The sequence below is a fragment of the Perna viridis genome, chromosome 1 (assembly GCF_037379345.1).
Source record: "Perna viridis isolate PV_CMFRI_1.1 ecotype Kerala chromosome 1, ASM3737934v1, whole genome shotgun sequence".
NCBI lineage: Eukaryota > Metazoa > Mollusca > Bivalvia > Mytilida > Mytilidae > Perna > Perna viridis.
In genome coordinates, this window is record NC_142445.1 from 70180065 (window position 1) to 70192673 (window position 12609).

Here is a 12609-nt window from a genome sequence, read left to right on the forward strand (position 1 = left end):
GAAAACATTGAACTTCGCACCAATCAGCACCATGAAAACTGATTTATTCAACGGGTCATAGTTTTCCTTTCCTCGTTTGTCTACCCCGGACTTGACTTTTTATGAGCAACTCGGCGGGTGTTTTTAGAAAAGCAGAGGACGCTTACCCTACCGGTGCACCTGGTCCATGCCCCCAGTTTTTAGTGGAGTCCGAGTTGCTCATTTACTTTTGTTACTTTGTATGTATGATTTTAGTTACTTTATGTTCTTCGTTGTGTATGTCTGTTTTCCATCACCGGTCTTTGTCCCTGGATTACATTATTTTGATTACCGCTATAACCTTGGTTCTCTTGATTACTCTTTCGCAACTGTTTCGGAAAATTTTGGTCAAATATTTGGAGATGATGGGGCTATCAAAGACAATTACCAATAGATGATGAAAATTATGAATTTTTCAGCCTTTGTTATCACATACTTTTACAGTATATAGAAGTTTACACAGTATTTTGCCATTATATGCATATACACCTTTTCTCGGCTATGTTTAATTTGTAACTGTTTAATAAATATAATTTTATGTAAATGTCATATATGCTCTGTTAAGGGTCTGTTGATTTGAATAAAACTTTAAACATATTCTATTATAATTTTTCTTGAAATTTGAACTTATTATTCTGAATTCTTTAGTTGCCAGAAAACCATCGAGAGAAAAACATAATCAGGTTTGAAATGTCATTATGTTATTCTGGTTGCCATCTTTTTTATTATTTCTTTGGTCCGAGTTAACTTTTGACCGAGTTGTTCTGATACCTAAATGACACCGAACAGGTGTCCGCTTTACTTTGAACGATTCGAAGACAAGAACTACTACTAAGTTACATCCCTGATTTTTAAACTTATTTTTTGTTTACTGTAAAACCTGGAATGGTTAAAATAAAGAAAGTTGTTTAATTTAATATTTCAGTTGCTATGATAAAGCGTCCGGTTGTCAAGTATTGACATGTCGATCACGTGATAAATATGGCGATACTGTAAACAGTGAATTTGGAAGGAAATACTTGTTGTAACGTTCTTCTTACATCGAAAAGGTAAATAAAATATGAAATTCGAATCACAAACGAACTTATTATAGTTGCTAAATGAATCAACTCTAATCACGGTCTATGATGATGATAGCCGGTGTCATTTAATGAATATTTCACAAGCACTTGTTTATGTTACCGCAAAACCTACTCTAAACTATGTTATGGAAGCCCACAAGGGGCATGGCATGAAAAGTCATCACCATGGTATTGATATTTGGATGATGACTGTTCCTTTCCTTTTTGGTACTTAAATCATAGGGTTTTGTGTAGAGTGGCAGTTGTGAGATTGATTGGTAATGGCATAAAAAAAATCACAAGGCTAGACATATATACCCCTTTCGCTTCATGGTCCAATTAAATATATTTAATACCACATTGAGGAAAATTATGCACCTGTTCTCAAGAATTGATGCTTTTCTTACTAAAAAAATCTTATATCAAATAGAAATACCCACTAACACCCTACTGTCCAACAAATAATATAATGTGTACCCTGAAAAAAAAACTTAATGAGTTTCAATTGATGAAATGATCCTCATGATAAGGCATACAAAAGTTTTTATGGATTAAAATTGTAGGGCGTAGTTGTTAGAGTTGTTGCCCTTAAAAGGTGAAAAGTGAACCATATGATCAATTCCAGCTCCAGTGAGTCTCTAGTTTTACTAGCAACCCGATATTTTTGTACTGAACTCACAACTTAAAAGTGATATGAATTGGAGCATCAGTGTGTCTGTGCTGATTGATTTTCATAATGTCATCAGTATATCTTCTGGACTGTTTTGACTACTGATTTACCAACTTTACCTGGTGGCAGTTTAAACCCTGCCTTTTTTGTATTGAATATACCAAAGACAATTAATGTTAATGAAAGTAAGAGTTTAAGTGTACTATAAAACCTGGTTCAACTCACAATTTCCATCAGAAATGCCTGTACCAAAACAGGACCATTGGGGTTAAAGTATCATAACAGGGTTAATTTATCACAGCAGGGAGGTTAATTTATCTGCTGTGATAAATTAACCCCCGTTATGATATTTTAGCCCCATGCTGCGATATTTTAATCCCCCTGCTAAAGATAAATTAAACCCCACTATTATGACATTTTTACCCCCCCCCTACTGCGATATTTTAACCCCTTGGTCTCACTAACCACTTCTAACGTTTCCATTACTTTACATGTTAAAAAAGTAATTTTCAAAGTCTCACTGTGAATTCCCAGGACAAATGACATCTTCAAGCTGCATACCGTTGCGAAGCTTGGAAAATAAGGCTTCCAAAATCATTATGCTAATGGTACGATCATAGAAGAAATTCTTCACAAAATTTACTTGAATAAATAATACTGAAAATCCACATTTTTACCTGTTCTGCTAACTGACAGCATGGAGGCAAATTACTCACACATGTAAACAATATTCATACACTTTTGTAGTTAATTACATATATGATCTTAAAGTACACATTCTCAGCTTTATTTTGACTACTTTTAATCATAATACACACAAATAATGCACTTACAATGCATATGTCTAGGTTCAGTGTGTTTTTGGTACTACATAGGGGGGTGGCCATTTGACCCGGAAGTGGTTAGTGAGACCCTTCCTACGATAAATTAACCCCCCTGTTCTGATGTTTTAACTCCTGCTGCAATAAATTTACCCCACTGGTATAATATTTAAACCCCCCTGTTATGATATTTTAACCCCCTGCTGTGATATATTAACCCGCCTTCTGTTATAAATTAACCTCCCTGTAGGGGGATTAAAATATCATAAGGGGGGTTAACTTATGTTAAAATAACCCTGGAGGTCAATACATGTATTTCATACGATATATTGACCCGTTGTTAAGATATCATATGATATTTTAATCCTGGGGTCAATATTTCGTGGGGGTCAAAATATCATACAACACCGACTTTTGGTTTGTATATGGACTTGCCTTCCTTATTGACTATTCCTTTTTACTATTTCCTAGAGTTTATAAGTTCGGATATTTTTTTTACCCTCTATTGGAAGTTCTCCCATGCCCACATAGTATTTCTGAATTGAGTTGGATGAAATTTATACCAAAACTTGCAACCTGCCATGAATCTCTTGGACATATTTGAAATTTAAGGAAGATTGACTGATATTGTTAGAATTATCTCCTTTGAAATTTTGAATTACTTCAAAATTTACTTTGTACAAGTAAGTGCTCTCATTCCTATACATTTATCATAGGATTTGGGTCATAGGTATTCCAAATGTTGGGTCCTTGAATCTCTCAGACAAGACAGGGCCGTAGCTGCCTATACGCAAATAGGCAGTTGCGTACTTTCGGAAAAAGTAACAAAAATAAAAACACACATTTTAAAGATGAAATAAAGGTTATTTATCACATATGCATACCATGAACGTAGTATAGGCTCTGAAAAACTGGCTCCAAAATCGTTAAAATTCAGGAGTTTCCCTCAGGGCTTTGCCTTGCTGGACTCACTGGGGGCCTTGAGCGACCCCCCCCCCCAAGACCCCTTGCCGTAATTATGTGTACAACTAAAACAGGCCTAGCTATGCCCCTGCAAGATTGAAAATGATAATTTCTTTAAAATATTATTTTGTAAGTGTCTCTATAGTTATTACCATAAAAATCTCTGGCAAGTTTGAAAGTCAGGAATGGCCTGCTAATGTTGTTAGTGTTATCTCCCTTTGGAATTAAAATTTCTTTAAAATTTTGTTTTCTCACATTAAAATGTGTTTTGGAAGAGTTCTCATGTGTACATTTTTCACCCGATTTTTGATAGAATTACAACCAAAGATTGTTTCCATGAATCTCTTCGGCAAATTAAAAAAAAAAACAAGAATGACTTCCTTATATTAAGAAAGTCATATATTTTGAAAATTAAAAATTTCAAAATTTGTGATTTTGAACATTTTGTAAGTTCTCATTTCTGATGTATTTAAGTAAAATTTATGCCATATATTACAATTCTCAGGCAAGTTATTAATTGAGGATGAATATCAATAGTTTTGCAATATTTAAAGTGCTAAACTTAACGTAATGGTGTGGATGCTAAAGCCATAATTCAAGACTTTTTTAGAAAAGCTAAATCAAGTTCCAGTAATTGAAATATCAAAATAGGTGCCATGGCTAAATGAATGTTAAATTTTGAGAATGAATACAAAATGTAACAGAAAAAAATGTCCTGCAAATTTTCCTTAACATCAGTGTCTTACCAGTTTTTACAAATGAAAGTCCTTTTTAAAGCAATTAAGTGAGATGTTTCTGAAACAGTCATTCATCATTCTATTGCTTGTTTCCAACAATTATATCATGAAAATTTGATGGGAAATGTCAATTTAGTTTTCTTTTATGTGTTGTCTGCAAAACTTGATGGGTTCAGGGGATTTCCAGAAATTGAATAAAATGGGTGGAGGTTCTGATACAAAAAAACTATAAAAAGGGGGTTCCTGGCTTTCATTGTTGCCAAACTTTTCCAATGAAGGTGGGGTTCAACCCAAAGAACCCTCTCCTGGATCTGCCTTCTGGGTTAACCAGCAGGGTGTTGTTAAGGGTTTAGTGATGGTGGTAGACTATAGCCATTTAACAAGCAGGCATATTTCTTTCTTTGTAAGATAATTCTTACTTTGTATCAGTACATTAATTTTGTAGGTAAATAATGATGAATAAATATCTATAAGTTTCTGTGTGTTTTAATATGTAATCTGAACAAGGTATTCATTGTACTGGTAGTAGTTCCACATTCTATTGGAAGAACAATAAAATCCATGTTTCATGATAGGCCAAAAAATATTATGTCTGTTTCCTGCTACTCAACCTACCCTATTATTTTGTGCCTACCCTAAACATTTGATGGCCATTTCTGCTCTAGAACTGTTAAAGTACAAATTGTTTCCCCATCAATTCAAAGTAAGATGTTTTTAAAAAAAACGAAAGTTATCCTACCAGTTCCTACCTACCCTATTTTGTCTTGCTCATTGCAGGAAACAAGACTATTATTTTTTTTTCTTATTTGTACTTTAACATATTAGAATTACAGATTTCTATTACAAACTTCTGACTGTCAAGATTTAAAAATATAAAAAAAAACTTGGGTCTTGAATAGTGGGATGGGAATCGAATAGTGATTTATAAGAGTTCAACATGTCTGTTTGATAACTGTTGGTCGGTTTCATTGTCCTGAATCATGGATTACTGACTGATTGACTGCTACTTGCAGGATGTTTGAAAGAGAAGGAACCCTGTTAAAACTGATGTCATATAATGTAAAGCTCAGTCCTGTCAATACTTTCTGTCTATATGACTCTATGATTCATGCTGATGCCTTATTAAGTCACAAGATTTACATGAATTTGTTCAATATCTGAGTTTACATCAATGTAATATCCTGATAGAATTTTAATATCAGATACAACAGCTCAGTCTATTGACCTGTAAAAATAATCATTATTTAGTTGCCAAATTTGTACAGCCTTAGAGTTATAATCAAATATTTAAACTCTGTAATATATGTTTGGCATATTGTGATAAAATTAAATAAAACTTTTTATAAGTACCATTTTGAATAGAAATATTGTGGAGGTAATATGTTAAAGGTAAGAGTCAAAACATGTATTTTTGCTGTATTATATGTATATGGATATTTCAGATATGATGGTAAATGTACATTTGAATAACATACATATGACCTCACTAAATTTTTCAAACTTCATTGATATTCTTCTCTTTGAAGACTTTTATTTTTCTTTGAAGAAATTTCTTTATAGGTATGATGAGCTTGACCATTAATTGTTTGGACTCATCACAAACCTTGGTACTACTCCTTGGTACTACTAATATTAGGCATGTCGTATCAGTTAATTGGGCCTTTTTATTGAAAATTGTCTGGTTTAGCACAGTGTCATACTATCTGGTAATAAAAAAAACACTGATAGATCCAGAAACTCTCAGAAAGTCACTTTTCCCTTTTACTTTATACCCAGAAACTCATAGAAAAATAAACACTTTCCCTTTATATGTAAGTTACTGAAGCTCTCAGGAAATGACTTCCCTAACACTGGAAGCCACTGAAAATCAGAGATTCCCTGGAAATTACCCCCCCCCCCTTTAACAGGAAACCACTTTTTCTTGTCACTGTCTAGACATGGAGTCTCCCAGGCACCACTTTTCCCATACACTGTATGCCATGAAGACTCTCACGACACCATTTTCCCCGTACACCATATGCAATGAAGAATCCCAGACACCATTTTCCCCATAGACTGTATGCCATGAAGACTCCCAGGCACCATTTTCCCATTCACTGTATGCCACGAAGACTCCCAGAAACCATTTTTCCCTGTCACTGTAAGACACTGAGAGTCCTGAGCATGACATTTCCCTGTCATTGTAAGACACTGGGAGTCCTGGACACCACATTTCCCTTTCATTGTAAGACTCTGAGAGTCATGGGCACCACATTTCCCTGTCACTGTAAGACACTGGGAGTCCTGGGAACCACATTTCCCTGTCACTGTAAGACACTGGGAGTCCTGGGCACCACATTTCCCTGTCACTGTAAGACACTGGGACTCCTGGGCACCACATTTCCCATTTATTGTAAGACACTGAGACTCCTGGGAATAATTTTTTCCTTTCACTATGGGACATAATGTAAATAGCAGTCATATTAATGAGGGTCTATACAAATTTGAAGATTAAATTTGTTATGTAACTTTATAAGTTATAATCCTCTAACTGTGGCAATGGTCCAAATCACACCCATTCAACTCTATTTCAGTAGTAAATTTATGGTTTAAAAATTTCTCATGTATCTGTACTTTAACTGTGCAAAGCGGATATGTTTGACAGGGATACCATATATGTAAATTACAGGACATTGACAAAAAATGCTTCTCCTAGTCATTTTGTAAAAGAACTATAATGGTGTATATTAAAAGGATAGAATTCCATTTCGAAATTAATGGTTATACTTTGTGAACAAATTATGTACAATTGATCAATGTTCTAAATACGTGTATTAGTAATCACATTTGAGTGTATTTTTAGGTATGGACTGTCAGTTTTTTCTACATTCATCTATACTTTATATTGTATTATTAGTATTCAACATGTGTGAATGAAATCAATATTATACTTATGTGGTTTTACAGAACTAATATGAAGATGTAAAATGCCTGGTATGAAACAGAGTGGATCATCCAGCTCGCTGGCTGACAGACAAGGTTGGTATTTTTTATATTTTCAGTTAGTCATATGAACAAAATGCCTGTTATGGGTAATCCAGTGTATTTAAAATTAGTCCCTTCAATTTTTATTTGTTTCCCCTGAAAGCACATGATCTAATTTTAATTTGACTGCAGGTATTCAAATAGATTTTTTATGGCTTAAGTGCATTTTATAGATAGGCACTGTTTTCAGGAACATTTTCAAATCCTTGATAGGACACTGATAGAAGCCCTATAGCAATCGTCTGCCACCTTTTGTTGATGAAATAGGAAGCCATGAAACATGGGAACAGAGTTTTTTTAGTACTGTTTAAGTATTGCAGTACATAACAGAGTAGTACAAAAATGTATATAGATATTGTTTTGGGCTGAAAGCAGCTGATGTTTATCCCAGTTTTGACAGAACTTTTCAGTTCAGTCAGCATTTTTTAGTTCAGTTTGTACTGCATTTATTACATGTAGTACATGTACACACATGTAGCAGTAATGACTACAAGAGTGGGCAGTACAGAAAGGGGGGTGATTCATGAAATTACATGCATGAAACTAGAAGCTAAATGGTTTAGTGTGTAAGTCATAAAGGGAGAGATATGACATCTAGCTCTATTTTCCTCTAAATGAAGTATCTTAAATTATAGAAATCAACAGTTATAAGAAATAAACAACTTATATTTTGATCTAGATCAAAAGAAAACCTTAATTGTTTCTTTGGAATTGTTGTCCTTTAAATCACTGACATGAAATAGCTGCTATAATTACCTTAATAACATATTTGATCAATTGTGTTTACTTTATCAATGAGTTTTCACATCTCTAGAAAGTAATAATTTTCTTTCATCTAAAGCTAGGTTCTTTCTGTTTGCATTATATAATTGCTTTTTGTAAAATAGCAACTTCCATTAATAAAATCTGCCAATTTTCAGAGGAATTCAGATACCTTCCAGTAACAAAATTATGGTATTTTTATTTTACGTACTTATCTACAGTTTTTCATCAGAAATAATTCTGTGTCAATTCAGAATTATCTGTTTGCAGAGTTATTTATTTTGAAAGGTGATCAATACATTCATGCATATGCTGTAAGATGCATTTATTGCCTTAGAAAGACTATGAGTTTTTTTTTCATTATATCCTGTCTTTTATTCTGCTATGAAACCCGCTATATGAAAACTTGAACTGGTCTGTTTCCTTTTAAATCTAACTTACCAAGGGTTTAAATCTAACTTACCAAGGGTTTAAATCTAACTTATCAAGGGTTTAAATCTAACTTACCAAGGGTTTAAATTTACTCTCAAGATTGGAAAGTCCAGGCGTTCACTTCACAAAAAGTTGTAAGTGTCAAGTTGATCCTAAGTAATGACATCACAACCTAAAATAGCATCATAATTTACAATCAATTTCACACTTATGACTTTCTGTGAAATCGAAGCCTGGACTTTTCCCAGTCAGTGGTTCACTTGAGGAAAAGCAGAAGTACTCATTGAAGTGTCAATGAAAATGGTTGAAGCTGCAGGATCTACATAAAATATGCCAAGCCATTGAACCCCTGCAAACATCTTCAGTCTAATGAACCAGCCATTCTCTCAAGACATTTTACGATTCAAATGAATAATTCATTGGGATAAAAGTGTAAAAAATCTATTCATTTCTTTCCCACATTGTTATATACTTACTTATTAATGAATACAGTCTGAATGATACCTGCATTGGAAGGATTTTTAGAGCAGACTGACCAAGTTTTAGTTAGGTTGAACCTGTGCATTGTCATGATTACTGGTATATAGAAAAAATAGAACAGATTCACCAGCTAAAAATATAACTAAATGATTCTAAGGATTACTTTATACAAATGTGTATGTACAGTATATTGCAGAATTTTCATCAGTGGTTTTACTGAAAAAAAAACAAACTTCATCATTTTCCCTTTCTTTCCATTTCTCTGTGTTGATATTTTATAAGTACATTAGTATAGGAACAGTGGGAAGTATTTGGATATAAATGTCAATATTGAATACCATCAATAACTTGGGTATTTAGTAGGGATTTTGGCAAAGATTTTCTTTTCAAATTATTCTACAAAGTATCTATCTTTTAAAAGGCTTACAGATGAAGTTAACCATTGATTTTGTTATGGAGTATGAACAAGTTAAAGCTTGAAAGTGTAAAGACACAAGCTTTTAATGTTATCTTTATGTAACTGGACATACATTTTGTAACTAATGGTTATCTATTGACCTGCCTTTGGTGTGTGGTCTCATTAGGACATCAATATGAACTGAATGATATGCCTGGATATGGTCAGGGTGAAGTTAAGTGCTACTGACTAAGTGACCTTAAATTTTACCAAATGATTGTTATCTATTAAATTGGTGCAAGTGATTGACATTTTGGAGAAAAAAAAATTATCATGCAAAGTTAATGATAAGTAAAGCATTTTGTTAGATGTAAAACTTGCTAAAGGAGTTTATGAATGTGGTATTCAGGTTAGTTATATACTTTTAAAAAGGTTTTACATTTTTTTCTTGTTTTACATTTGATTCTGCTTAGCCTTACCAAAAAATCTAAAAGATGTTCCAATTTAAAGGGTAAGGTAGAGGACAGTTCTATTCATTTCCACTTACAGTTACAGTCAAATCTAAAATAGTTGTCTGATGAGAGTTATTCTAGCTTTTGAGAAACCATCCTTATCAACCCAGGATTAAAGAGTTTCCAAGGATGCTGGGTAACTCAAATTATAATTGAGTTGTATTAACACCATTATCAAAAAAAATTATGTACATTTTAATTAATGAATATTCAAGGTAGAAACTCCATATTTAATGTTTGGAATCTGTTTTCTCCATGTGGAATGGAAGGTATGAGCTATCAGAAAAGTGGGTTAATTGGTTTTGCAGAATCTGAATAAATGAAATAAATATGCCTTTTTTGGCAGGTGTAAGGATATCTAATAAACATAATTGAGATTTTTATTCTCAACAGAAGATACAAATACTCTTTCAAAATTTTGATTTTTTAAAATTATTTTTGTGTGTTACTGACGAATGATGTAAAGCTTCTTAAAACTGGTGATAGCCTTTGTGTTAATGTGTGGTTCCTGTTTTAGTTGAAACTTGAGGGCTAGTGTGTAGCATAATTTTGTCTCTATGACTTTAAAATATAAATTATACTATGTTGCGAAGTAATTTTTTCTGTTTGATACAGCTGTAACATTTTTATTTCTATGTTTCTTTTCAAAATCTTTTATTTTTCTACAAAACAAAATGAAGTAAACTGTTCTTACAAGTATTTTAGTGTTGAAAACTGCTTTAAAATATTTATTATTTTTTTTCAAATTTCATGTCAGATAAACATATGTTAATTACTTACTTATCCGAGTGGCTATACTTTATTTGGCTTGTTTATTGTTTATTGGTTTGCCACTTATGTTTTTTTAGCATTATTTGTTTATCCATACAGGAGCTATGGACAGTTAGTTTTACATGTAAACTGATGTTACCAGATGAATTGTATATGGTGTTCCTATTTTCAGTTCAGTCTAAACCATGTTTCAAGAAATCATGTTTGAAAAGTGTCAGATTGGCATAATGTTGTATTCAACATTTTGTTTTTTAGTAAATAGTTAAGTAAGGAGATAACTATATTGATTTTGCTCGACTTGTACATTGCCAGCAGATGCTTAACCAGAGTCAGTTAACAAATATTTGCCACCATCAAATCTAGATTTAAAGCAACAAATCTTCAAATACTATATGGTTATCTCCATTCTAATGCAAATGTCAAATTTATCTGTGAAAATAACAATAAAAATCTGTAAGAAAAAAGTTTTGAATGCTTTTAAATTTTGAGAGTCAGTCCTGAAATTTTTGGTGTTATTCAATTATTCCTTGTTTTAGTGAATGTTGCATTAGAATTGTCATTTGTCTAGTTCTATTTGTAGATGTAACATTGAGCAGTCTGACAAGTTATGCCAGAAAGCTGGATTCTGTTGCAGGACAGGCTGGACGTAGGCTTGACAATAAACATGTTGAATTCACAGAGAGCGATAGGCCAAAAAGTGCCAGTTCACCAAAGAAAAAACGTAAAAAGAAAAATGCCATAGTTGTCAATTTAAGTGGAACAAGATATGAAGTCAGTAAGTTACATTAACAGTTATGATAAGTTACATTAACAGATAGGGCCCATGTTAACCTTCAAATAGACCAAAATTTTGTTTATCTTGCAAACTATTTATGTCTTTACAAACATATAATATTCCAAGTACAACAAATATTAGAACTCAACTAGTTCATGTCAACAAGTCTGTAGGACTGTATTTTTTTGACATCACTTCAAAAGGATATCAAAAATTTTTTTCAGTTCGTCAGATGGCTGAGAAACTTGGGTTCTCTGTTTCAAAAGAAGATGATCCTAATGGGTAAGTAATTGTCAATATAAATGGCATATTGCCTGTTAATGGGTAAGTTATTGTCAATTTCAACCAAGATGAAACAATGGTTGTTAATGAGTATGTTATTTTTAACTTAACACACACAGTCACACATTGCCTGTTATTGGTAAGTTATTGTCAACTTTACTATAGGTGGCACAATTCTTGTTCATGGGTAAGTTATTGTGAACTTCAACACAGATGAAACATTGATTGTTAGTAAGTTATTTTTAACTAAGAACACACAGTCACACATTGCCTGTTAATGGGTGAGTTATTGCCAACTTTAACACAGGTGACACATTGCCTGTTAATGCGTAAGTTATTGTCAACTTTAACATAGGTGGCACATTGCCTGTCAATGGATAAATTATTGTTAACTTAAACACAGGTGGCACATTGCCTGTTAATGGGTAATTATTGTCTACTTCTACGTAGGTGGCACATTGCCTAATCAAGGGTAAGTTATTGTCAACTTAAACACAGATGAAATGTGGATTGTTAATGAGTAAGTTAACACACAGTCACACATTACCTGTTAATGGGTAAGTTATTGTCGACTTCAACATTGGTGGCACATTGCCTGTTCATGGGTAAGTTTTTGTCAACTTAAACACAGATGAAACTTGGATTGTTAATGAGTAAGTTAACACAGTCACACATTGCCTGTTAATGAAGAAGTTAACACACAATCACATATTGCCTGTTAATGAGTAAGTTAATATACAGTCACACATTGCCTGTTAATGTGTGAGTTAACACACAGTCACACATTGTCTGTTAATGAGTAAGTTAACACACAGTTACACATTGTCTGTTAATGAGTAAGTTAACATACAGTCACACATTGCCTTTGTAAGTTATTGTTCAATGTAGATGGCACCTGTAATAT

At 33.0% G+C, this 12609-nt stretch overlaps 1 protein-coding gene across 5 annotated transcripts in view; it reads left to right on the forward strand.

Moving 5' to 3' along the window:
• The first annotated feature begins 955 nt into the window (after positions 1 to 955).
• The window catches only part of LOC148630195 (tubulin polyglutamylase TTLL7-like), a 28157-nt gene continuing 16503 nt past the window's right edge, over positions 956 to 12609 (forward strand). For 3 of the 5 annotated variants that reach the window (XM_088562813.1, XM_088562805.1, XM_088562780.1), the window contains exons 1-4: positions 956 to 1067; positions 7217 to 7288; positions 11229 to 11423; positions 11648 to 11705. In XM_088562813.1, coding sequence (XP_088418939.1) covers positions 7237 to 7288; positions 11229 to 11423; positions 11648 to 11705 — 305 coding nt within the window. In that variant the 5' untranslated portion in view covers positions 956 to 1067; positions 7217 to 7236. Of the gene's footprint in view, positions 1068 to 5637; positions 5660 to 6906; positions 6928 to 7216; positions 7289 to 11228; positions 11424 to 11647; positions 11706 to 12609 lie in introns of those variants that run through there. The other 2 variants (XM_088562797.1, XM_088562787.1) reach the window with 2 other exon arrangements.